The sequence below is a fragment of the Sapajus apella genome, unplaced genomic scaffold (assembly GCF_009761245.1).
Source record: "Sapajus apella isolate SASKATOON/1434 unplaced genomic scaffold, GSC_monkey_1.0 scaffold7, whole genome shotgun sequence".
NCBI classification, from domain to species: Eukaryota; Metazoa; Chordata; class Mammalia; order Primates; family Cebidae; genus Sapajus; species Sapajus apella.
This window is the reverse complement of record NW_022436947.1, coordinates 11,930,903-11,954,154: the sequence shown is the minus strand read 5'-3', so window position 1 is coordinate 11,954,154 and position 23,252 is coordinate 11,930,903. Positions and strand designations below refer to the sequence as shown.

Genomic DNA, 23,252 nt, shown 5'->3' with positions numbered 1-23,252 from the left:
GAGTTTCGCTCTTGTTACCCAGGCTGGAGCGCAATGGCACGATCTCGGCTCACCGCAACCTCCGCCTCCCGGGTTCAGGCAATTCTCCTGCCTCAGCCTCCTGAGTCGCTGGGATTACAGGCACACGCCACCATGCCCAGCTAATTTTTTGTATTTTTAGTAGAGACGGGGTTTCACCATGTTGACCAGGATGGTCTCGATCTCTTGACCTTGTGATCCACCCGCCTCAGCCTCCCACAGTGCTGGGATTACAGGCTTGAGCCACTGCGCCCGGCCAGCTGACTTATATTTTTAAGGAATCACTCAGGCTACTGTGTTGAGAATAAATTCTGGGGATACAAGAATGGAATCAGGGAGACCAATTAGAAGGTGAATATAGTAATCTAGACCAGAAATGATAGTGGCTTAAAACGTGGCAGCAGCATGGGTAGCAAGAAGTGATCAGGTTCTAAGTATATTTCAAAAGTCAACTCACCATGATTTGTTCATGTGGAGTGTGAGAGGAAAAAAAAAAAGAGTGCAGGTGATTTTTGGTCTGATTAGTAGATTGAGATGACATTTACTGAAGGAGAAGCGAGCATGGCAGTGAGGGTGAGACAGAATCGGGAATTTGGTTCTGGACATGGCAAGTTTGTGATGCCTCTAACCATTAAGTGGAGATACAAAATAAGCAGTTGGATATATGAGTCTGGAATGCAAATGAGAGGGCTTGGCTGAAGATATTATAAGCATATAGGTAGTATTTAGAACTAGGAGACTGGATGAGGTCACTTAGGGAGTGAGTGTGGACTGAGGCCTGAAGCACTCCACCTTTTAGAAGTTGGAGAGATGAAAGGAACCAGCAAAAGAGTCTAAGAAGCAACCAGTGAGTCAGGAAACAAACCAAGAGAGTGGTATTCTGGAAACCAGGTACAAAAAGTGTGTCAGAAAGGAGAGCACGTGATCAGCTATCAAATGCTGCTGATGGGTTGAAAAAGATGCCAACTGACCATTAGATTTAGTAACATGGAGTTCATGACTGAACTTGACAAGAGTGTATTTAAAGGAGTGGTAAGGATGAAAAGATTGGAATAGCTTTAAGAGAGAATGGGGAGAGAGGAAATGGAGGCAGTGAATATACACCATTGTTTCAAAGAATTCCATCAGATTTCTTGTTTGATAAGTGGTCCTTCGCTCACCAGTCTCTTCAAAGGGTAGAAGACGTTCCCTGGAGAATTCTGAAATGTAGAACTTTAAAATAATCTCCTGTGATTTCAGAGGGAAAAGACAGTGTTTCTGTTTAATACATTGTTACTATATTTTAACAAGCTGTTTTCAGGTTGACAGGTGCAGCAAACCACCATGGCACTTAAATACCTATGTAACAAGCCTGCACATTCTGCACATGTATCCTGGAACTTAAAGTAAAATTAAAAAAAAAAAAAAAAAAAAAGCTGTTTTCAGCTGGACATGGTGACTCACGCCTATAATCCCAGCACTTTGGGAGGCCGAGGCGGGCAGATCACCTGAGGTAGGGAGTTCGAGACCATCTCAGCCAACATGGTGAAACCCCATTCCCACTAAAAATACAAAAAATTAGCCAGGCGTGGTGGCGGGCACCTACAATCCCAGCCACTTGGGAGGCTGAGGCAGGAGAAGAATTGCTTAAACCCAGGAGGCAGAGGCTGCAGTGAGCCGAGATTGCACCACTGCACTCTAGCCTAGGAGACAGAGTGAGACTCCATCTAAAAAAAAAAAAAAAGCTGTTTTCATATCATCCTAACTTGTGAAATACTATAGGACTGAGAATAATTGTTTGTATCACAATGAAAATCTGAAGCTACAACATTTTTAAAGTATAGGTATACCTTGGAGGTACTGCAGGTTTGGTTCTAGACCACTGCAATAAAGCAAGTGTCATACAATAAGTCACAGAAATTTTATGGTTTCTCAGTGCATAAAAAAGTTGTGTTAACACTATACTCTGTTAAGTGTTGCAGTGGCATTATGTCTTAAAAAAGCAATGTGCATACCATAATTTTAAAATACCCTTTTGTGTGTGTGTGACAGAATCTAGCTCTGTTGTCCAGGCTAGAATGCAGTGGTGCAGTCATTGCTTACAGCAGCCTCAATCTCCTGGGCTCAAGTGATCCTCTCACTCAGCCTCCCAAGTAGTGGGACAGTAGGTGCATGTTTCCATACCTGACTAATTTTTTCCTTTTTTTTTTTTTTTTTTTTTGTAAAAACAGGGTCTCACTATGTTGCCCAGGCTGCCCTTGAACTCCTGGGCTCAAGCAGTCCTCCCGCCTCAGCCTCCCAAAGTGCTGGGATTCCAGGTGTGAACCACTGGGCCTGACCACTAAAACACTTTATTGCTAAAAGATGCTAGTGCTCATCTGAGGCTGCACTCAGTCGTAATCTTATTGTTGGTTGAGGGTCTTGTCTTGATGTTGATAACTGCTGACTGATCAGGGTGGTTGGTTGTTGCTGATGGTTGGGGTAGCTGTGGCAGTTTCCTAAAATAAGACAAAAAATTTTGCCATATTGATTGACTCTTCCTTTCATGAACGATTTCTCTGTAACATGTGATGCTGTCTGATAGCATTTTACCCACAGTAAAACTTTCAAAATCAGAGTAAATCCCCTCAAATTCTGCTGTTGCTTCATTAATTCAGTTTGTGTAATATTCTAAATCTTTTATTGTGATTTCAGCAGTATTCATAGCATCTTCATCAGGAGTAGATTTCATCTCAAGAAACCACTCTTTGCTCATCAATAAGAAGCAACTCTCATCCATTCAAATTTTTTCATGAAATTATAGCAATCAGTTCCATTTTCAGGGTCCACTTTTAATTCTGGTTCTCTTGCTGTTTCTACTGCAAGTTATTTCCTCCACTGAAGTGTTGAACCCTTTAAAGTCATCCATGAGGCTTGGAATCAAGTTCTTCCAAACTTCCATTAATGTTGATAGTTTGACCTCCTCCCATGAATTGCAAGTGCTGTTAATGGTGAAATCATTAAGGTGAAAGTACTTGCAATCTTGAAAGGTGAATTTGTTCCAGGTTTGCAATTTATTTTACCCAGAGCCATCAGATGAATCACCATAGCAGCTGTAGCCTTTCAAAATGTATTTCTTACATAATAAGACCTGAATGTTGAAATGACTCCTTGATCCATGGGCTGTAGAATGGATGTTATCTTAGCAGGCTCGAAAACAGCATTAATCTTGCACATCTCCATTAGAGCTCTTGGGTGACTAGGTGCATTGTCAGTGGGCAACAATAGTTTGAAAGGAATCCTTTTTTTCTGAGCAGTGGGTCTCAACAATGGGCTTAAAATATTCTATAAACCATGCTGTAAACAGATGTGCTGCCATCCAGATTTTACTCTATTTATAGAGCACAGGCAGAGTAGATTTAGCACGATTTTTAAAGGACCCTAAAGTCACTAGCTGAATTAGCTCCTAACAAGGGAGTCAGCCTGTCCTGACTGGGCATGGTGGCTCACGCCTGTAATTCCAGCATTTTGGGAGGCCGAGGCTGGCGGATCACCTCAGGTCAGGAGTTCAAGACCAGCCTGGCTAACATGGTAAAATCCCATCTCTACTAAAGATACAAAAAATGAGCCGAGTGTGGTGGTGCACGCCTATAATCCCAGCTACTCAGGAGGCTGAGGCAGGAGAATCACTTGAGCTTGGGAGGCGCAGGTTGCGCTCCAGTGTGGGCAAGAAGAGCGAAACTCTGTCTCAAAAAAAAAAAAGATCCCCCCAGACAGTATCTGTGAAACACAAAATAACAAAGCACGATAAAACTCGGTATGCTTGTAGCATTTTTGGACAAAATTATGTCAATGAGATATAAACAATGAGTATATCAATAAGAAATAGTAAAAGCAAATCATTTGAGCCCTTTTTATTTAGCATGGAGATGATATGATAAATTCTGTAAGAGCACATCTTGGTTGTGATTTTTATTTATTTATCTATTTTTGAAACAGAGTCTCACTCTGTCGCCCAGGCTAGAGTGCAGTGGCGCCATCTTGGTTCACTGCATCCTCCACCTCCTGGGTTCAAGCAATTCTTGTCCCTCAGCCTCCCAAGAATCTGGGATTACAGGCATGTGCCACCATGCCTGGCTAATGCTTTTGTATTTTCAGTAGAGACAGGGTTTACACCATGTTGGCCAGGCTGGTCTCGAACTCCTGGCCTCAAGTGATCTGCCCGCCTCGGCCTCCCACAGTGCTGGATTACAGGCATGAACCACCGTGCCTGGCCAGTTGTAATCTTTATAATTGTAAGTAGCAGTAAGTGGTGTTGCTCAGATCAAGAAGAATAATACTCACTATGTTCAAAATTGTGTCATGGCTATGTCCCAAGGCAAAACCTTCAGCTGACCCTTCTATCAGTAGTCGTTAAGAAAAAGGTATGTACATATTTTTGCTAAATTGGATAGAAAATCTCACATTCTCTTTTTCACATTTTACGTAAAAGAAAGCGCATCTGATTAAACTGTCTTAAGTCATTTGTGTCTATGTCACTGTAATTTCTACCTTTTTAAAACTGTTGTTATTCTTTTTTCCTTTTCTGATTTAGGAAACTTCGAGCTACGTTAGATGAATATACTACTCGCGTGGGACAGCAAGCTATTGTCCTGTGTATCTCACCCTCCAAACCCAACCCTGTCTTTAAAGTGTTTGGGGCAGCACCTTTGGAGAATGTGGTAAGTGAGAACCAAGCTGTTCGCAGATGCCCTTTGCTTTCCGTCAGTTGCTCCCATTCTTCTGATCCTCTGTCTAGTATAACAGTTGGCATTTCTATTACCCTCTAATCCAGGAGTGTGAGTGGGGACTAGTTTTCAGACTACTTTATGCATATCAAAACAAGATTATTTCTGTTTTTACTTCCTATGTCAAGGTATTTTACCTCCCCAGATGCAATGGGTGGCCAGGGGAGGGTTTTAGATTTGTTTTAGCTTTTCGGCACTAGAGAAGAGAAGACATGCCAGATTTCATGGTTGTCAACAGTGTGACAGTAAAGGCTATTTCTCAGGCACCATTTTGAACTAGAAGCCTTCTACTATATTCTTCTAAGGAAAGGTCGTAACACATCCTAATTGTAGGGCTTCAGGAATTTTTGGAAAAACTCAAAACTCAAAAATGTTAAGAAATAACCACAACATTTCAGAGATAGCAAGATGGTGTGAAAAAAAATACAACAAACAGAATTTCTATCAACGGATTAGTAATTCTGAACTCAAAATTTAATGCCTATATTCAATATAGGAGACATCTAATGTCAGTTGATAGAAATTCTGTTTGTTGTATTTTTTTCACACCATCTTCCTATCCCTGAATGAGAGGGGGCAGGGAAACACGCTGTTTTCTTTATTAGGAGACTAATGCAGGATTTTGTAACAAAATTACTGATTTATATCAGAAACAAAATAGTAGATAATTCCAAGGTGTCAGCTTCATGAGGGAAACCTGGGGGCATTTTATTGATCATTATTTGAGGTACATATTTGAAATCTCCTACATTTCTTCAAAGAATTGATTTAATACTCTGCTCCAAATATAGAAATATATTTGAACATTTTGATTGTATAATTATCCAGAGCTAATTTTATAAAAATAGTCTTTTGCCCCTGTGTACTTATACAATGAGAACTATTCTTTCTCAGGCCACATTAACTTTGAATCATTAGTAGCATAATGATCTGTCAGGATTTAAATTGCATTTTGTTTTTATTAGGATAAAATTTATTAGCTTAAAATGACATTTATTAGATGTCTCCCATATTGAAAATAGGCTTGAGTTCAGATTTACTAATCCGTTGATAGAAATTCTGTTTGTTGTATTTTTTTTCACACCACCTTGCTATCTCTGAAATGTTGTGGTTATTTCTTAACATTTTTGAGTTTTGAGTTTTTCCAAAAATTCCTGAAGCCCTACAATTAGGATGTGTTACGACCTTTCCTTAGAAGAATATAGTAGAAGGCTTCTAGTTCAAAATGGTGCCTGAGAAATAGCCTTTACTGTCACACTGTTGACAACCATGAAATCTGGCATGTCTTCTCTTCTCTAGTGCCGAAAAGCTAAAACAATGCTACTACTGATAGTAATAAAGATGGTGCAATCTATGAAAAAGATTCACCCAGAAGGCTCAGAAAAATACTTCAGAAAATTACTTACTGCAAAAAATTGTTTTTAAGTTTGGGAAACTGTTGGAGTTCTCCATAGAATACAGGAAGATACAGACTCTGTTAAACCGGGTAGACTAGACTAAGATAAAAAGCTTTCACCTTTGACTGACATTGCTAAATATAGGTTAGGGAATGCAAGTACCAGTAAAATTTAGAAGCAGAATATATTTTCCAGAATACTAAAGAAAAAAGAAACAAGACCAAGGCTCTCTATAAAACACAGAAAACAAGGAAGGAGTTTTTAAAAACTAAATAAAACACATAGTCTAGAACACAATAATACAAGTGAGGCCAGTTAATTCTGTTATAAACCATACATATAAATGGGTTAAACTGCCTTGTTAAAGGCATAGATGTTCTTTCAGGTTGGAACAACAATCCAAATCAGACCCATCTCTGTTCAATGTATATGTCATACTCATAGCCGCTCACAAATGTTAAAAGCAGATTCAAGTAATAGAATCAAGAAAGTAAAAAGACAACACACAGAATGGGAGAAATATTTGCAAATCATAATGTCTGATTAAAAAAAACTTGTGTTGAGAATATATAAAGAATTCTTACAATTCAACAATAAAAAGACAACCCAATTTAAAAATAGATAAAAGGGCCGCACATAGTGGCTCATGCCTATAATCCTAGCACTTTGGGAGGCCAAAGTAGGTGGATCACTTGAGGCCAGGAGTTCAAGACCAGCCTGGCCAACACGGTGAAATTCCATCTCAACTAAAAATACAAAAATTGGCTGGGCACAGTGGCAGGCACCTGTAATCCCAACTACTCCAGAGGTTGAAGCAGGATAATCACTTGAACCCAGGAGGCAGAGGTTACAGTGAGCCAAGATCCCGTGCCACTGCACTCCAGCCTGGGAAATAGAGTGAGACTCTGTCTCAGAATATAATAAAAAAAATAAAAATAGGCAAAAGGTCTGAGTAGATATTTCTCCAAAGAGATATAGTAATGGCCAGCAAGCACATGAGAACTAATGATAAATAATCATTTGTTATTGATCACTATTTATCACTAGTCTTTATCACTAGTCATTAGGGAAATGAAAATAGAACCACATCGAGATACCACTTCATACCCACAGGGATGAGTATAATCAAAAAGATAACAATAAGTGTTGGTGAAGATTTGGAGAAAGAAAAGGCAAAATGGTGCAGCTGCTTTGGAAAACAATTTGTCAGTCTCTCAAAATGTTAAAAGTAGAGTTGCCATGTGACCTAGCAATTCTGTTCCTAAGTTATACCCAAGAGAACTGAAAACATGTTCACACACAAACTTGTACACAGTGTTTATAGCAACATTGTTGATAATTGTCAAAAAGTGGAAACAGCTCAAATGTTCATCAGCTGATAAATGGATAAATAAAATGAGGTATATCCATAGGATAGAATATTATTCAGCAAGAAAAAGGGAAGAAGTACTCATATTATACTACAGCATGGAAGAACCTTAGCAACATTCTGCTAAGCAAAGAACCCAGTCACAAAAGACCACATATTGTATGATTCCATTTATATGCAATGTCCAGGATAGATAAACCTTATTTATACAGAGAGAGTGGATTCGTGGTTGCCAGAGACTGGGGAAGGGGAAGAGAGGAATGGGGAGTGACAGCCAGTGGGCATGATTTTCTTTTAGAGGGAATGAAATGTTCTAAAATTAGATTTTGGCGATGATTTTAGGACCCTATAAGTATAAAGTCTTATGCTTTAAATGGGTGAATTGTATGGTATGGCAAACTGAATTATGACCCCCAGAGATGTGTAGGTCCTAACCCCTGGAACCTGTGAATGTTACCTTACATAGCAAAAATGCAGTTGTAATTAAGTTAAGAGTCTTGAGATGGGGAGATTATTCTTGATTATCCAGGTAGGCCCTAAACTTAATCACAAGTATCTTTATAAGAGGGAAACAAAGGGAGATTGGCATAGAAGTAGATGTGCTGGTGGAAGCAAGAGGTTGGACGTAAGGAGGGGTCCAGAGCCAGTGATACAGGCTAGACAGAGCTAGACAAGGCAAAGAGACGATTCTCCCTTAGAGAGGCTCCCTTAGAGCCTGCGGAAGGACCCAGCCCTGCCAACACCTTGACTTTAGCCAAGTGAAACCAAGAAAGTAAATTTGTGTAGGTTTAAGCCACCCAGTTTGTGGTGATTTGTGGGAGCCGTAGGAAACAAATCCATATAGTGTGTGAACTGTGTATCAGTAAAGCTGTTTTATAAATGTTAAAAGTGAAATGTAAAAAAGCAGGCAGAAGTCTATCAGAGAAATGCCTACAATAATAAATCATGGATCACAGCGTTAATATCAGACAAAGCCTAATTGTCAAGGCAAACAAGTATTAACTGAGAACCCAGGGTAATTTAGTTTTAATAAGAAGTATTTATTTATTTAGTGACAGGGTCTCACCCTGTCGCCAGGCTGGAGTGTAGTGGCGCAATCTCAGCTCTCTGCAACTTCCACCTCTTGGGTTCAAGTGATCCTCCCATGTCAGCCTCCTGAGTAGCTGGGAATACAGGCATGTGCCACCATGCCCAGCTAAGGTAAGATGTACATATTTATAATGAACCTTTATATTATTCAAGTAACTTTAAAGCAAAAATGAGACCAAGTACAGTGGCTCATGCCTGTAATCCCAGCACTTGGGAAGCCTGAGGTGGAAGGCCAGGAGTTCAAGACAAGCCTGGGCAACATAGTGATTTGGCCAAGATTCCTCAACTTCTGAATAGTAGAGTCAGGGTAAGAAAAGTTTTTTGTATATATAGAAGACACAAATAACATAAAACAGACATCAGAATACTTCCGAAAGATGTGACTGAAGAATAAGAAAGAGAAAACTCTTTCTTTGGATATCTTAATAGCACCTCAAACTCAGCATGTCTAAACTAAACTTAAATCCCGCTTCCCCCAGCCATTAAGGTGTTTCCAGTATTTGTCCCCACCCTCCCCCACCCCCCGCCACCCCATCCAGTTACGCAAGCCAGAAACTTGGAACCATTTTTGGCATCTTTCTCTCTTCTTTACCCCATAGCCCATCCATTATTTTGTTCTTCATTCATTTCCTAAATGTCTCTCAAACCAGGTCACTTTTCTCTATTTCTGTTGCTACCACCCTAGCTATCAGATCTGACGTCCATCCAGGTCCCTTTTCAGCGGCAAGAGTTCTTTACTTGACTCTAGCTGTCCCCAGCCTCATCTTGCCTTGCTCCCCCAATTCACTCTCCACTCAAGCCACAAGGCTCTGTTCAGTCTCTTGCACAGACTCTGCTGCTTTCCTCTGCAGAACTTTTGTGTCTATGCTCTTCCCTCTGATTTGCCCTCTTTTACCTCGTTTTTTACTTTATTGACTTTTACTCAGCTCAGTCAACACTTTATTCATGAAGCTTTCTCTGACCTTGCTGAGCAGGTCAGAGCACCCTATTCTATCCAAAACTCTCACAGGACCTCTGAACACTTACTAAAGACACAGTTTTATTTATCCGTGAGGTTATTCTATTAATGCCCATCCCAGCTAGATTGTAAGCTCCAAGAGGGCAGGGACTGGATCTACTTTGCCCTCCATTATGCTTCCAGTACCAAGCACTGCGCTTGCCACAGTAGTTCCTCAGGAATATCTGTTGAATGACTAAAGCATCTGAAATGGGTTGGCAGCACTCCGAAATGTTAAAATGCAGATTTAGTTTATAAATTCTATTCCCACTTTGGATCTAAATTGATACCATACCATAAGAAGTAAAGAGCTATGAAGCTGGCTGTGTCATCCTTTATAGCACATACACTCACTCTGTCGCCTAGGTCAGAGTGCTGTGGCATGATCTCGGCTCACTGCAACCTCTGGCTCCGAGGTTCAAGTGATTTTCCTGCGTCAGCCTTCTGAATAGCTGGGATTACAAGCTCCCACTACCACGCCCAGCTAATTTTTTTGTATTTTTAGTAGAGACAGGGCTTCACCATGTTGGCCAGACTGGTCTCAAACTCCTGACTTCAGGTGATCTGCCCACCTTGGCTTCCCAGAGTGCTGGGATTACAGGCATGAACTACGATGCCTGGCCTAAACTTTGGTTTTTTGAATGGTTCTCCACACCGATTTTTTTCTGTCTGTGACTCAGTGTCCTCAAATGTAAAATAAGGATGATAATACGCACCTCACTTGGGAGCAGTAGAAATTAGTACAAGTTGATTATCATCCCCCTGTATATAAAATGCTTAGGAAGACCTGACATAAAAAGCATTGGCACATGGTAGATCTTTTTTTTTTTTTTTTTTTTTTTTGAGACGGAGTTTCGCTCTTGTTACCCAGGCTGGAGTGCAATGATGCGATCTCGGCTCACCGCAACCTCTGCCTCCTGGGGTCAGGCAATTCTCCTGCCCCACCCTCCTGAGTCGCTGGGATTACAGGCATGCGCCACCATGCCCAGCTAATTTTTTGTATTTTTAGTAGAGACGGGGTTTCACCATGTTGACCAGGATGGTCTCGATCTCTTGACCTCGTGATCCACCCGCCTCGGCCTCCCACAGTGCTGGGATTACAGGCGGGTGAGCCACCTCGCCCGGCCCTATAGATCTTAAAGATGCTATTCCCTGAGGGCATTCTCTTTGTGGCTTACTACCATATCATATACTTTAATGAATTTTGTAGGAATAGGCTTAGAAATATTTTGTTGTGGAACACAGAACTTCCTTTAATAAAAAACAAGAAAGAAGAACTGTGGGAGTTTCTGAAGGTGGAGCTCTTTCCTCAGTCGATAACCCACAGTGTTTAGATGGGCATACCAGATATGACTAACCAGTTTTACAGGTGCAGAAATCATTCCCAGCCACAGGGGCAAGAGGTAGTTCTGGAGTTGTCACCAGCTTCTTCTTAGAAATTGTCCATCTGCCTTTGTTTAATTCTTCCCACTTAATAGATAAGTGGACTCTGGAGGCAGTCTTGATTTCTCCTAAGTCATCCATTTATATAGATTTTGAAAAATGGCTTCAAGTTGCATGCAGTTTGGAAGCACATGTGGAAAATAGTGTAGTGAAAGCCCCGTTGCTCATGTATTAGTCGACATATAACTATTTAACACTATTGGATAAAAGGTATGAGATAAGGATTCCATCTTAGTCCTTTGGGGTTTCAGGGTTCAAAACTGGGAACCCCAAGGGACTAGGGGGAAACTAGAGCCCTGAACTGAGGCAGGAGAAAGGAGGCAGACGCTGGGGCTGGATAGACAATAGGATGAAGCCAACGTAACTTCAGGGGCCACAGCCTGCGGCCTGGCTCAAAGCCAGATGTGCTTCACAGTCACAGGTCTGAGGGCAGCTGTTTGTTACATACCTCAGATGACAATATGTTTTTAGTCTCATAGGGAGTTGTAGAAAATTTTTTTAAAACTTATTTATGGCCGGGCGCGGTGGCTCACGCCTGTAATCCCAGCACTTTGGGAGGCCGAGGAGGGTGGATCACGAGGTCAAGAGATCGAGACCATCCTGGTCAACATGGTGAAACCCCGTCTCTACCAAAAATACAAAAATTAGCTGGGCATGGTGGCGCATGCCTGTAATCCCAGCTACTCAGGAGGCTGAGGCAGGAGAATTGCCTGGACCCAGGAGGCGGAGGTTGCGGTGAGCCGAGATCGCGCCATTGCACTCCAGCCTGCGGAACAAGAGTGAAACTCTGTCTCCAAAAAAAAAAAAAAAAAAAAAACTTATTTATGAGACCTTCCCAAAGACTCTTCCTTTATCCAGATAAGCGTCAGAAATAGAAAAGAATTATGGTATCTTGTCTGGTACTATTTTTGCAACCTAACTAAAGGCCCAGTGACTTATAGCAAACATTGTAAAAAGTAGCCAAGTGTGGTGGCACACGCCTGTGATCCCAGCTACTTGGGAGGCTGAGGTGGGAGGATCACTGTGGCTCAGGAGTTCAAGGCTGCAGTGAATGAGCCTGCATGACGGAGCAAGACCCTGTATCAAAAACAAAACAAAATATAACTCTAATGCTGCCTAAATACCCTGAACACCCTCCATTTCTGATAATTATAAATGTTAATGTTTTACCTGTATATGTCTGAATATGTGAAATATTTTATAATATTTCAGCCTGGACAATATAGTAAAACCGTGTCTCATTAAAATATATGTGTGTGTGTGTGTGTGTGTGTGTGTGTGTGTGTGTGTGTGTGTGTGTGAAAAATAAACAAAGGACCTGGTCCCGATGCTCAGCAATGTCAGGCACTGGTTGTGTATAGTGTGTTCTGGAAATAACAGTATAAGTGACACGTGCTTATTTGTGTCAGTAGGAATGGAGGAAGAGAATCATGGCAAGAATACTTGGGAAGATTTTTCAGGGCAAGTGGGAATTGAATTGGGCCTTGAAAAATGGATTTTTTTTTTTTTTTTTTTTTTTTTTTTTTTGTGTGGGGGTAATGTTTTTTTGCCCGGGCTAGAGTGAATTGGCGAATTCTCAGCTCATTGAAACCCCCCCCCCCCCGGGTGAGGTAATTCTCCTGCCTCAGCTTCCCGAGTAGCATTACACCCAGCTAATTTTTGTATTTTTTAGTAGAGACAGGGTTTCACCATACTGGCCAGGCTGGTCTCAAACTCCCGACCTCCGGCGAATCTGCCTGTCTCAGCCTCCCAGTGTTGGGATTACAGGCATGAGCCAGCGCACCTGGCAAAAAATTGAAAATATTGGATAAGAAGCAGATTTATGTGGTGGCTCACCTCTGTAATCCCAGCACTTTAGGAGACCTAGGTGGCCAGATCACTTGAGGTCAGGAGTTTGAGACCAGCCAGACCAACACGGCGAAACCCCATCTCTACTAAAAATTCAAAAATTAGCTAGATATGATGGTGGGTGCCTATAATCCAAGCTACTCTGGAGGCTGAGGCAGGAGAATCGCTTGAACCCAGGAGATGGAGGTGGCAATGAACCAAGATCGCACCACTGCACTCCATCCTAGGCAACAGATCAGGACTCCTTCTCAAACAAACAAACAAATAAATAAATAAATAAAGATTTCTAGACGTTTCGAAGAAAAGAACTTGCTAGATGCCAAGGTGGGTGATGAGTTGGGCAGCTAAAAAGGGAAGAAAGTGAGTAAAGTTGCTCGGTATTATAGGACTCCATGGAGGTTGTATGCTGGGAGCTCAAGAGGCATCATTCACATAGTCTCCAGGGTTGGCAAGCACTACTGTATATGGCGGCTCTGGCAGAGAAGTATTGGGAAAATGAGTAATTGGAAAGAATGAATTGTGGGCCAGAGAAGCTTGGGCTTCATCCTGTAAGAAGTGGGGAACTATAGCAGTTTCTTGAGAAGAAAAGGTAAATGATAGTGATGTGGCTAACCATACCAGCTTTGGAGCTAGATAAAAATTTGTTTGATTTTTTAGCTATACTTCTTACTAGTTAATATGATTTGGGGAAAGTTACTTAAGTTTATTAAGCCTCAGTTTTCTCATTTGCAAAATGAGTATAATAATATTTTCCTTGTAGAATTATGGTAAGTAGTATTTGAGACAGTGTATGTAGTGCTTGGCACAAAGTAAGTGGTCAATAAACGGTGTTTGATGATAAGTGTTTCCAAAATTTCAAATGACAGTGGTATATAGAATGAATTGGGGGAAGAGAGTGGTAACTGATTTTGATTTTAAGTGGTGGTTTACCATAGTTGTGAAACCAACTAGTTGACATATTGGTGTGAAGTGACAAAGGAATAAGCTATGGTTTTTGGAATAGAAGGCATAAGTTGGAACATAAACCCGTATTTTATCTTATCTGTGACACCATTGATTATAAGATGTGCTGTTATTTGTGTACTATGAAGAAAGAAAAAACCTTGACGAATGTTGACACAATGCTATCACTTAAAATTTTTATTTCCCCCCCTTTTTTTTTTTTTTTTTTTTTTTTTTTTTTCCCCTGAGACGGAGCCTTGCTCTGTCGCCAGGCTGGAGTGCAGTAACTTGATCTCGGCTCACTGCAACCTACACCTCCTGGGATCACACGATTCTCCTGCCTCAGCCTCTCGAGTAGCTGGGACTACAGGCACATGCCACCACACCCAGCTAATTTTTGTCTTTTTAGTAGAGACGGGTTTTTACCATGTTGGCCAGGATGGTCTCAATCTCTTGACCTCGTGATCCGCTCCCCTCAGCCTCCCAAAGTGCTAGGATTATAGGCGTGAGCCACCACGCCCAACCAGAATTTTTATTTTCTACTTATTGAAAGAACTCTTTCAAGACTTACTTTGACATAGCTTTTAATCGTGTATCATTTTTGTGTATATATAAAAAGGAGAATATAAGTGAAATAAGGTATTTTTGAAATTTCTTCACATTCAGAGTCCAACCCTTTTGAATTACTTCTTGTTTCAGTCATCATTGTCTGTGTTTTTTCATGTAATATTGTTCTCTGTGCCATCATGAAAATGGGCAGTGCCCTATTTCTTTAAAAAGTGCTCTGTTATTGTCTCTGATTTTCCCCCCAAGCAGCAACAGGTTTGATGCAGGTGCTTCTTTTTTTTTTTTTTTGAGATGGAGTCTTGCTCTGTTGCCCAGGCTGAAGTGCAGTGGCATGATCCTGGTTCACTGCAACCTCTGCCTCCTGGGTTCAAGCGATTCTCCTGCCTCAGCCTCCCGAGTAGTTGGGATTACAGGCGCCTACCACCACACCCGGCTAATTTTTGTATTCTTGGTAGAGATGGGGTTTTGCCATATTGGTCAGGCTGGTCTCAAACTTCTGACCTCTGCCCACCTTGGCCTCCCAAAGTGCTGGGATTACAGGTGTAAGCCACCGAGCCTGGCGGTGCTTCTTGATCTTACTAGAAATTGTCATTGGGAAGGTTATTAGACAACAGCCAAGACTCACATTCTCTTATCAAATGGTGCTAAATGATTTGCTGACTAAAAAGGCCAGGGATAGCAAACATGTTGACATAACTGCAGGCCGTGACTGCTATGCCCTGTTATTGCCTTGTCCAAAGCAATTTTAAGATTTATCCTAATTTCAGAAGACAGATAAATATGAAAGAAAAATGTATCTCAGAACTGATAAATCAGATAGAATTGAAACACTAGGTCAGTAATTCTGAGAAAGTTACTTAACTTTAGTAAGCAAGCTTAGATAGAAATGCTCCAGTTATACCTGAAGTTGTTTTGTTGCAAATTACTCAGGGATGCTCTATCAGCACTAAAAAAGATATTTTAAAGGAATTATATAGCACTGATAAGCTGACTCATAAAAATGGCTGAAATTGTTTGAAACTGGCTAATAAAGAAGTAATAACCTAATGATTCCATTTTTGAATGCTAGGTGTTTCTAAAAGCTTGATAAAATTTGTTTTTATTTTTAAATTTTTACTTATTTATTTTTGAGACAAGGTCTGGCTGTCACCGAGGCTGGACTACAGTGACATGATCTCAGCTCACTGCAACCTCCGCCTCCTGGACTCAAGCCATCCTCCTACGTCAGACTCCCGAGTAGCTGGGACCACAGGAACGCACCACCATGCCCAGCTAATTTTTGTATTTTTAGCAGAGACGGGGTCTCACCATGTTGCCTAGGCTGATCTCAAACTCCTGGACTCAAGGCATCTGCCTGCCTCAGCCTCCCAAAGTGCTGGAATTACAGGCATGAGCCACCACACACAGCCTGTTTTTCTAATATGATCATTCTTCCTATTGGCTTATACCTAATATAAGGATTTAACCTTGTAAAGCTTAAAGTTCTAAGACCAGAACCTAGGTGTATTAGTCCGTTTTCACAGTGCTATAAAGAACTACCTGTGACTGGATAATTTGTAAATAAAAGAGGTTTAATTGACTTATAGTTCTGCATGGCTAGGGGGGTCTCAGGAAACTTAACAATCATGACAGAAGGGGAAGCAAGGCATGTCTTACATGGTGGCAGGAGAGAGAGACAGACAGACAGACAGATACAGGGTGGGGGATGCCAGGGAAGCTGACAAACACTTTTAAACCATCAGCTCTTGTGAGAACTCACTATCACAAGAACAGGATGGGAGAAACTGCCCCCGTGATCCAGTCACCTCCCACCAGGTCCCTCCCTCAACGTGTAGGGATTTCAATAGAGATGAAATTTGGGTGGGGACACAGAGCCAAACCATATCACCAGGCTCGTAAGATTTATTTTTGTGTGTCTGTGAGTAGGCAGCCTAAACACTGTCTAGAATACAGAAACAGCAGAAAATATAATCCTGTAAAGTTGCTGTGGCAACATCAGCTACTTATGTTGCAATAAATGTAATGGCAATAATTTTTTAAACTTTCCTTTTTATTAGAGACCAGGATAAAACTGAATCTCTGGAAAGATAATGAGTCTAGAAATTTGTGCTATTTTTCTCTCATTCCCTTATTGACGTATTTGGAGGATTCTTCAATTGTAGAAGTTGTACTATGTAGCCAGTAATAATATTTATTTTTTCAGATGCTTGGGGTAGAATATGGGAATTTTTCTTTTTTCATCCACATAATGAGATATTTATAAGTAAGTGTGTAGAGTCCAACCCACTCACAGATAACCCAGGATTCAAACGTTGTTGGAACTTCTAGACAAACCTCATTTTCTCTTTTCTTTTCTAAAATAATGCCTTGAGCCCAGAAAGCAAGTTAATTTCCTATCCCCCTTGCCACATTTCCATAATTCCATGGCTTCTTTGTTATTCTCAGGGGTTTCCTCATCCCCCTTGTGTATCCTCCTAAGTGAATGAACCCATTTTTCCCCCTCCAAGTTCCAGGCATTCAGATGAACCCATTATATTGGTGGTTGGAGGACCCAGCATCTGTCCACCCTTTCTGTTCATAATAGAAGAATGTGTGCATGTCTCATGTGTAACCATTAAGTTTTCTGTCTTTTGAGAAATATTTCACTGACTGGTGGGAATGCAGACAACGAACAGCAATATCTGGTTCCAACCTGGGCTAGACCTAAAGGCATCGTGGGTTGGAGGTTCATTTCTGTCACCGGGGCCTACCAGAAGGAAGATTTGACCTGTGAGGCTCCCTCTGGCCCGGGTCTTACCGGTAGTGGCACTCAGCTACAAAATACACCTATCATTTTTTTTTCTCTGATTCTTTTCAGTCCAGTCTCTTGTACGCATGAATCTCCTGTCTATTTGGTAGTCTGGCTTTCCAGGAACCTAGCAGCAGTTTTGAATGAATAGGTTACTAGGAGTTTTAGAATTGTAAATCCTTGAAGATCTTGAAAATGATTTTGGTGATGAGCTGCCACAGCTGGCTGTTCATCCAATGGCCCCGGGAAATGCAGAACCGTGAATACCATGCCTGATAGACCCAGAACAGGCAATGGCACCTTCATTGAGAAAACATGATTTTAACTGAGAAGCAGTATTTCTGGAAAAAATTTCCACTGGCTCTTCTATTGTTGTTACCTGTAATTTCATCATCTTTTCATTTAATTCCATTCAGCATGATGTCTTTGGGACCAGTGGGTATTTGTATTTGCTTATAGAAGTGTTTGTTCTTAGGGCTATGCAATGGCTCGGAAGGCCAGCCCCACCCACTCTCTTGTTGCTTGGCACCAATCCTCCCTGGTTGTTGGGCATCTTGTTTACCTCTGCCCTTAATTCCCTGCAGGTGCGTAAGTACAAGAGCATGATCCTGGAAGACCTGGAGTCTGCTCTGGCAGAACACGCCCCTGCGCCACAGGAGGTTAACTCAGAACTGCCACCTCTCACCATCGATGGAATTCCAGTCTCTGTGGACAAAATGACCCAGGTAAGAGGCGGGAGGTGAGGAGGAGACACAAAGACAAGTGGCACAGGTGTGGGCGGGCCTCTGATCTGACCAGGGTCTGAGATACAGATTGGAGTCTGCTGAAACAGTAGCAGCCTTGGAAAAGACACTGCAGTGCCAGAAGACTGCTCCCAACCAAGAGCATGGCTGTGGTCTCCTCTTTCTTCTGGCAGCTTTTTTTTTTTTCTTTCACTTGGGCCTTTGGGTTGGATTTAGAAAAAAAAAAAGAAAAGAAAAGAAAAAGCTTTTAGCTTGGGGTTGGTCTGAGAAGAACATTAGGAGTTTGATGAATCACAGTCAAGGTGGGCAAGTAAACTTTTAGCCTCTCAGTCTGCTCTGCTCCTATTTCAATGACAATTCTGAATACTACCATGTTATCACTAAGTACAGCTCCCTTCCCCAAGAAATAAGAACGTAAAACTCAGAGTAACAGTCTTCTGAATCACTGATTTCCTCTTCCTTTTAAAAATTTTTATTTAAATTTAAAAATTTTTATGATTTCTAAAGATGGAGTCTCACTGTGTTGCCCATGCTGTCTCAAACTACTAAGCTCAAGCAATCCTCCTGCCTCGGCCTCCCAAGGTGCTGGGATTATAGGCGTGAGCCGCTGTGCCAGCCTGATTTCCTCTTCCTTTAAGAAGGGAAGTCAAAATTGCTGGGTGTAGTGGCTCACACCTGTAATCCCAGCACTTTGGGAGGCCGAGGCAGGTGGATCACCTGAGGTCAGGAGTTCAAGACCAATCTGGCCAACATGGTGAAATGTCTCTGCTAAAAATAAAAAATTTAGCTGGATGTTGTGGCAGACACTTGTAATCCCAGCTACTCAGGAGGCCGAGGCAGGAGAATTGCTTGAACCTGGGAGGCAGAGGTTGCAGTGAGCTGAGATCATGCCATTGCACTCCAGCCTGGGCAACAAGAATGAAACTCCATCTCAAAAAAAAAAAAAAAAAAAAAGGAAGTCAGCACTTAGCCTGATAAATCAGCATACCTCAGAAATTTTTATGAGATTATCTTTTTTATATATTTTTAGTTTAGCTTAATCAAAATCAAACACCTTTTAACATATTTTCTCATCCTATTTCTTTTTCTTTTTTTTTTTGCGACAGAGTCTCGCTCTGTGGCCCAGGTGCCTTTGCCTCCCAGGTTCAAGCAATTCTCGTGCCTCCAAGTAGCTGGGATTACAGGTGCAGGCCACCACACCTGGGTAATTTTTGTATTTTTAGTAGAGATGGGGTTTCACCATGTTGGCCAGGGTGGTCTCAAACTCCTGACCTCATGCGATCCACCCACCTTGGCCTCCTAAAGTGCTGGGATTACCAGCCATCACGCCTGGCCCACCCTATTTCTTTATTAATGTTCTCTTGTCTTGCAAAATCCACTTGTCAGGTTTTTTCCTTACCTTATTCAGTCTTCAGCAGTGTTTGACACAGTTGATTACTCCTTAAAGCATTGTCTTCTGTCTATCTCTTCACCTCAGCCTCTTCTGAAGATCCTCAGTCCTCACTGAGTGCTCCCCTCATCCCTTCTGCTGGCCCCTCTGCCTCTTCTCACCTGATCATCAATAGGCTGTTTACACCCAGCTTACTCTCGCTGTTAGATATAGCTCACACCTGTGATCAAGGGTACCTCACACACCTCAAACAGAACCTTTGGTTGTTCCTACTCTCCACTCCACATCCCTTCCTCTCCAAGTGTTCCCCATATCAGTTAATGGGACTACTATCCATCTCGTTGCTCAGGGCCCAGCATTAAGTAATCCTGATTTCCCTGTTTTGCCCTCTCCCTCCACAGTCCCTTGTCACCCTCCACGGTCCCTTGCCACCCTCCACATCTAATTCAGCAGCAGGCCATGTCAGCTCACCTCTGAAATGTACTCTGACTCTGGCCATTCTTCTCTGTTCCCATCAGCACCCAAGCCCAAGCCTTTAGCATCTCTCATATAGTCTGTCTCAGTAGCCATTGGTGTCCCTGTTGCCACTGTGGTCTGCTATAGTCCATTCTCCATGTTGCCATCATAGTAGTTTTTTAAAAAATTTAAATCATGCCGGGCGTTGTAGCTCACATCTATAATCAAGAAGGAGGAGCCCTTGAGTCCAGGAGTTCGAGATCAGCCAGGGCAGCAGGGTGATTTTTGTCTCTACAAAAAAATACGAAAATTAACCGGGCATGGTGGCACATGCCTGTAGTCCCAAATACTTGGAAGGCTGAGGTGGGAGGATCGCTTGAGCCCAGGAGGTTGAGGCTGCAGTGAGCCGAGATTATGCCACTGCACTCCAGCCTAGGTGGCAGAGCGAGATCCTGTCTCAAATAAATGAGTAAATGAATGATGAATTATTTATTTATTTAATTCCGGCCATATCACTTCCTAGTTTAAACTCTTTAATAGTTTTCAGCTATTTCTAGAATCAAATTCAGACTCTGCTGTGGCCTTCAAGGTCCTATGGTAATCTGGCCTCTTCCTGCCTCATCTTGTTCTTCCCCTCAGTCACTGGACTCCGGCCACTCTAGCCCTCTTTTCCTCAAACACCCTGCATCCATTCTTTGGCTTTTGCTATTCCCTTTGCCTGAATATTGTTCTCCCAGATGATCGCATGATGGACTCTCTCTTATTCATAGTCTAGCTGAAATATCACCTCCTGAGACAAGCCTTTCTTGATTATCCCACCTAAATGAAGCTTTCTTCTCCCCACCAAGCCACTAATACATCCTCTGTGTTCTTGTCTGTGTAACACTTGTTACTACCTGGAATTATCTCATTTATTAACTTTTATACTTATTTGTGTTCTGCCTTCCCTGCTAGAATTTGAGGAATTTAGTTTCTATCTTTTACTTATGTTCATTATAGCCGCTCAGCCTCTGAAATAGCATGTCATGTAAATAATAGTATCTGTTCAGTAAATGACCACAGGATTAGAGCAAAAGTGAGTTAAGTGTAGTGGTGGGGAAGAGGATTGGCAGGTGCCCACGTCCCCTGGGCAGGTTTTTACTCAGTGTGGACACTGATGCTGCTGCACAGGGGTGGCACTTTTCTTTTTTATTCCATCTGGACCAGCAACTTGGTCTGAAGTAATACTACATTTTATAAATATAAAGCTAAATAGTGATCTTTTGCTTGTTGGATTCATAGCCCTTTCTGTGGACACTGGAAGGATCTCTAAACCATTGTTCAGAAAGGAAAGCATTGTCTAAACCAAGCTTGTCCAACCCACATCCTGTAGGACGCTTATGGCCCAGGATGGCTTTGAATGTGGCCCAACACAAATTCGTAACTTTCTTAAAACATTTTGAGATTTTTTGGCGATATTTTTTTCTTTAGCTCATCAGCTATCATTAATGTTAGTGTATTTTGTGTGGTCCAAGGATAATTTTTCCTCCAATGTGGCCCAGGGAAGCCAAAAGATTGGGCACCCCTGATCTGAACTTTTTGTTACTGTCTTTTTACAGCTTCTATTATTCTGTTCCTGGAGGCATTCTGACTGGTTCATGTAAAGAAAACATAAAGTGAATTATTTTTATCTGGTTGATATAAAGAATCTATTCTATCTAAGATGTAAAGTACATCTAAAGCTGCCTAAGCCTTTGGTTTCGAATACTGTGTTAGGTAAACTCCTGTGATGGGTATTTTTTTATCTTTGTCACATTTGGTGTGTTAGGGTAAAGCAGTCTGAGGTTTTGATTATATTGAATCATTGTGGATACTGGCTTTTATGAAAATTGGCCAGTGGCCACAGAAGTCAGAGCAAACAGTTTAGTTGTTGTCATTTTGGAGCTAAGACAGTTGAAAGTGTTGTTTTCCATTTTTGTCAAAACTGTACTCAGTAGAGCTTGGTGTGGTGGTGGGAGCCGGTTCTCAGTTGTCAAATACATAGATGCTTTATTGGAGCATTTCCTGTATCATAAGCTCCCTCCTTCCCCTTCTTACCAAAGATGATGACTAAAAAGTCAAACATAACAAATACAACGAAACAAACAAATGAGAAGGAAGAGTGAGCAGGGTGATGAAAAACCCAGCTCCCAATTGAATGGGAATTTCCACGTGTTTGGATCCTGGCATTTTCTCCCCCTCACCGTCTTATTGTTTGTTTTGTTTTCCTCAAATACTTTTTTCTTAACCTGAGCTAAATAGCTTCCTTTTATAATTGATCCTAAAGCCTTTCACTATTAAGGGGAGTAAAAGGAGGGTTTTTTTTCCACCCAAACCTAGATAGGCAAGGGTATATAGGACTACAAGCAGTTTAATACAATTGGTAGAAATGCAAATTGGTATACTTTCTCTAGAGCACAGGTTGGCAATGCATATCAAAGTCTAAAACGTGTATATCATGTCCTCCAATTAAACACAGATGTAATTGTTTATTACAGCATGTTTACAATAGGAAAATTTGGGAACAGTGTGATTGGTTAAGTTACAATAGTGTTTAGAATTTATATAAGAAGAAGAGCAGCATAGCCCAAAAGAGATGATTCAGTGAACTATTAGACACTAAAAATGATGATTTGCTCTTTATTACAGTAGAATAACATTTGTGGTATATTAAGTTTAAAAAAACTGATTGTAAAGTAGTATTCCTTTTTTTCTTTCTTTTTCTTTCTTTCTTGCCTTCTTTTTTTTTTTTTTTTTTTTTTTTGAGGCAAGGTCTCGCTCTTTTGCCCAGGCTGGAGTGCAGTGGGATAAACTCGGCTCACTGCAACCTCCGCCTCCTGGGTTCAAGCAATTCTCCTACCTCAGTCTCCTGAGTAGCTGGGATTACAGGCACCTACCACCATGCCCAGCTAATTTTTTTATATTTTAGTAGAGACAGAGTTTCACTATTTTGGCCAGGCTGGTCTCGAACTCCTGACCTCAAGTGATCTGCCTGCCTCAGCCTCCCAAAGTGCTAGGATTATAGGTGTGAGCCACTGTGCCCGGTGTACCATTTCTTATATACCGTAATTTTAGGGGGTTAGGGCTTTATTTTTCTGTTTCTTTTGGGAGATTTTAAGAAAAATTCTGTGAACACAGAATTGAGCTGATTTATCTCATTTTCTAAAACGTTAACAAAAAATGTGCCCACCTCAGTGTATATAGAACTTGGAGGGATGTACGTTACATTAACATATTAACACTAATTACGCATGGTGGCATTATAGGTGACTTTCATTGTCTTATCTAAATCAGCTTGAACTACTTTTATAATCATAGAAATAAAAAAACTATTTTCATATTTTATATTAAACTTGGATTTTTTAAAGTGCAAGTTTGATAATGTTTCTGCTTTGTCTTGCCCAAAGATTTTTTTTTTTTTTTTTTTTTTTTTTTTTTTTTT

The 23,252-nt window shown here is 41.2% G+C and overlaps 1 protein-coding gene across 10 annotated transcripts in view; it reads left to right on the top strand.

The window, feature by feature from the left end:
- The window catches only part of NRF1 (nuclear respiratory factor 1), a 143,195-nt gene that overhangs the window by 57,471 nt on the left and 62,472 nt on the right, over positions 1–23,252 (top strand). For all 10 annotated transcript variants that reach the window (XM_032276000.1, XM_032275999.1, XM_032276002.1 and 7 more), the window contains 2 exons: positions 4,571–4,697; positions 17,788–17,928. In XM_032276000.1, coding sequence (XP_032131891.1) covers positions 4,571–4,697; positions 17,788–17,928 — 268 coding nt within the window. The remainder of the gene's footprint in view (positions 1–4,570; positions 4,698–17,787; positions 17,929–23,252) is intronic.